The sequence below is a fragment of the Carica papaya genome, chromosome 5 (genome assembly GCF_054855325.1).
Source record: "Carica papaya isolate Zhongbai chromosome 5, ASM5485532v1, whole genome shotgun sequence".
NCBI classification, from domain to species: Eukaryota; Viridiplantae; Streptophyta; class Magnoliopsida; order Brassicales; family Caricaceae; genus Carica; species Carica papaya.
The window spans coordinates 41374639-41376870 of NC_142313.1; the positions used below are offsets into that span (position 1 = coordinate 41374639).

General features: G+C 38.9%; 1 protein-coding gene across 1 annotated transcript; it reads right to left on the reverse strand.

Moving 5' to 3' along the window:
- Positions 1 to 428: 428 nt before the first annotated feature.
- Positions 429 to 1772, reverse strand: LYSOPL2 (lysophospholipase 2). Its single transcript, XM_022055287.2, has 2 exons — positions 1317 to 1772; positions 429 to 1173 (listed from the first exon to the last, which is right to left on the reverse strand). Exons 1-2 carry the CDS (start codon positions 1627 to 1629, stop codon positions 515 to 517), a joined length of 972 nt encoding a protein of 323 aa, XP_021910979.2. The 5' UTR covers positions 1630 to 1772; the 3' UTR covers positions 429 to 514.
- Between the last annotated feature and the right edge of the window lie 460 nt (positions 1773 to 2232).

Sequence of the window (2232 nt, forward strand, 5' to 3'; positions counted from 1 at the left end):
TCCATTTTTTTCCTTTAAAAATAATTTTTTTCATTTTAATTTCTTCTTTATTTATTTACTAATGAATAAAATTTATTTTAGTATTAGAAAATGTTACTTTTAATTCGTACTGGGTTTCTAATTTCTTAAGTCAAAAAGTAATCATGTAATTATTATTTTTGATAAGTTATTTCTTAACTGAAAGTTTAAAAAACAATTATCATATGACACTAATTAAAGCAGCCATATAATTATTTTTTATTCAAAGAAATTATTATTTAATTTAAAGTTCAAAAAACAAAAAAAAAAAGCTATTGCCTGCTGCGTAATAGGAGAGTTCTGAATAAATATTTTGGGCCAATGGCCCAACTGAATCTTACTGAGCCTAAGTATTTAAACTATAATATTTTTTGTATTAATAAATATTAATAATATGATTAAGAGTATAATTAATATCAAATAATTGGGAGATTAATAAGAAATTAATGTAACTTTTATTACATCAAATATTCAACCAAAACCCATCATTTTTCTCTTAATTATTTTTAGCCCCATGTCTCTCAACTCTCTCATCAATCCACTCCCTCATGTCCCTCAATACAAGCTCCACATTCTCATCAGGCTCCCCCTGGATCAACGAATGATACATGCCATCGTACAGCTTCAACCTCTTGTCTGTACTCGACGCCTTCTCGTACAGCAGCTGCGACGAGGTGGGGCACGTCACACCATCCGCCGTCCCGTGCACCGTCAAAAACGGCGCCGTAACCTTCGAGAAATTATCCTGTATGTACTGACATACCCTCGAGAGCTCCCTCATGGTGCCCACCCTGGGTGGTCCCGTGTATCTTCTGGGGTTTGACGCTATGACTTTCAGCTTCTCCGGGTCCTTTATGGCTTTCCCCACCATCTTGTTGTCTGGTAATGTTGCCCAAGTGTCAGCTAATCCAAATAGAAGCCCGTAGAGAAATAGCCGGAGCTTGCTCGGTTTCATCGGCTCTGGAATCACGAAGAGTGGAGCCGAGAAGATTAGTCCCGTCCAAGTCTCCGGCTCCGATTGGAAGTACATCAGCATCGTTACTAACCCACCCATTGATTCACCGAAGAGGAAAGCTGGTAAGTTCTTGTATTCTTCCCTGTATCGCATCTCCTTGAAGAATGATAAGGATGTCGCTGCTACTTTCTCCATGTCACCTACATCAACATTTCGCCCAAATGGTTTATTTAATAGTACTCCAAAATCCCAAGCAAATAGCAGCAACATAAATTTTCTCCAACATAATTAGGATTCATGAATCAAACTTTTTAACAGGAATAAAAGAAATGGAGGTACGAACCCAAGTAGCAACGAATGCCGTCTGATCTGCCATGGCCGAGAAGATCAGCGGCGAAGACGGCGTATCCCCACCTAGCAAAATTGATGCAGATCTTCTGAAAAGCCCAACCAGTGTCAGATCCGTACCCATGGCTCATGTAGACGGAGGCTTTGACTTTTTGATCCAAGGGAAGAAACCTCTGAGTGAATAGCTTTCCATTGGGGGTCTCGAAGTAGGATTTTTCGCTGGTGACTCGTTCCGATGTGTAGTATTCTTCCTCCGGCGTGTAACCCCAGAAATTCGGCGGCGTATCGGGCTTCGCCTCGGCCGGCATGGTTTACAGCAGAGTCAGAGAAGGTGAGTAGGTGGGTGGTGAGATCAGAGATGGATTTTGAAAGGAGAGAAGGTGGGAGGGTGGAGTTTTAGAGAGAGTGGGTTTCACCAACCATGCGCGAGTGAGTTGGTGGGTTTGGTGGAGAGTAGCCAACTTCTCTTTGTCTTTTTTTTTTAATAAAAAAACATTAAAAAATATATAATTATCTGGTGGGGTCCACCACTAAGGTCTGATTGTTGAATAGTGCCGAGTTGTTGTTGATAAGAATTGAACGTCGTCATCACCAACAAACATTCTTGACTTTGACTTCTTCGAACATCAGCCAATGACGTAAGAGGGTTCATTGTTTTCTGATGAGGTTCATCACATGCTAATACTTCGATGTTTTAATAGGGTCCCACTCCGGCCTACGAGACAGGTTCCGGGTCAGTTACGGGTCTCCTCATGTTCGGATTCAGTTCATCTCATCGCAAAAAAATAAGATTTTTTTTTCTTTTAACAAAATTAATAAACATAAATGTGTTGTAAATAAAATTTAATATATCTTATTATATATATATATATAAGATTTTTACTTTACATTATTATAGATATGAAGTTATT

Coding starts and splice junctions, on each gene's coding strand:
- LYSOPL2 (XM_022055287.2), bottom strand. CDS start 1,629: ATGCCGGCCGAGGCGAAGCCCGATACGCCGCCGAATTTCTGGGGTTAC. Junction 1,174..1,316: donor CGGCATTCGTTGCTACTTGG/GTTCGTACCTCC, acceptor ATGTTGATGTAG/GTGACATGGAGAAAGTAGCA.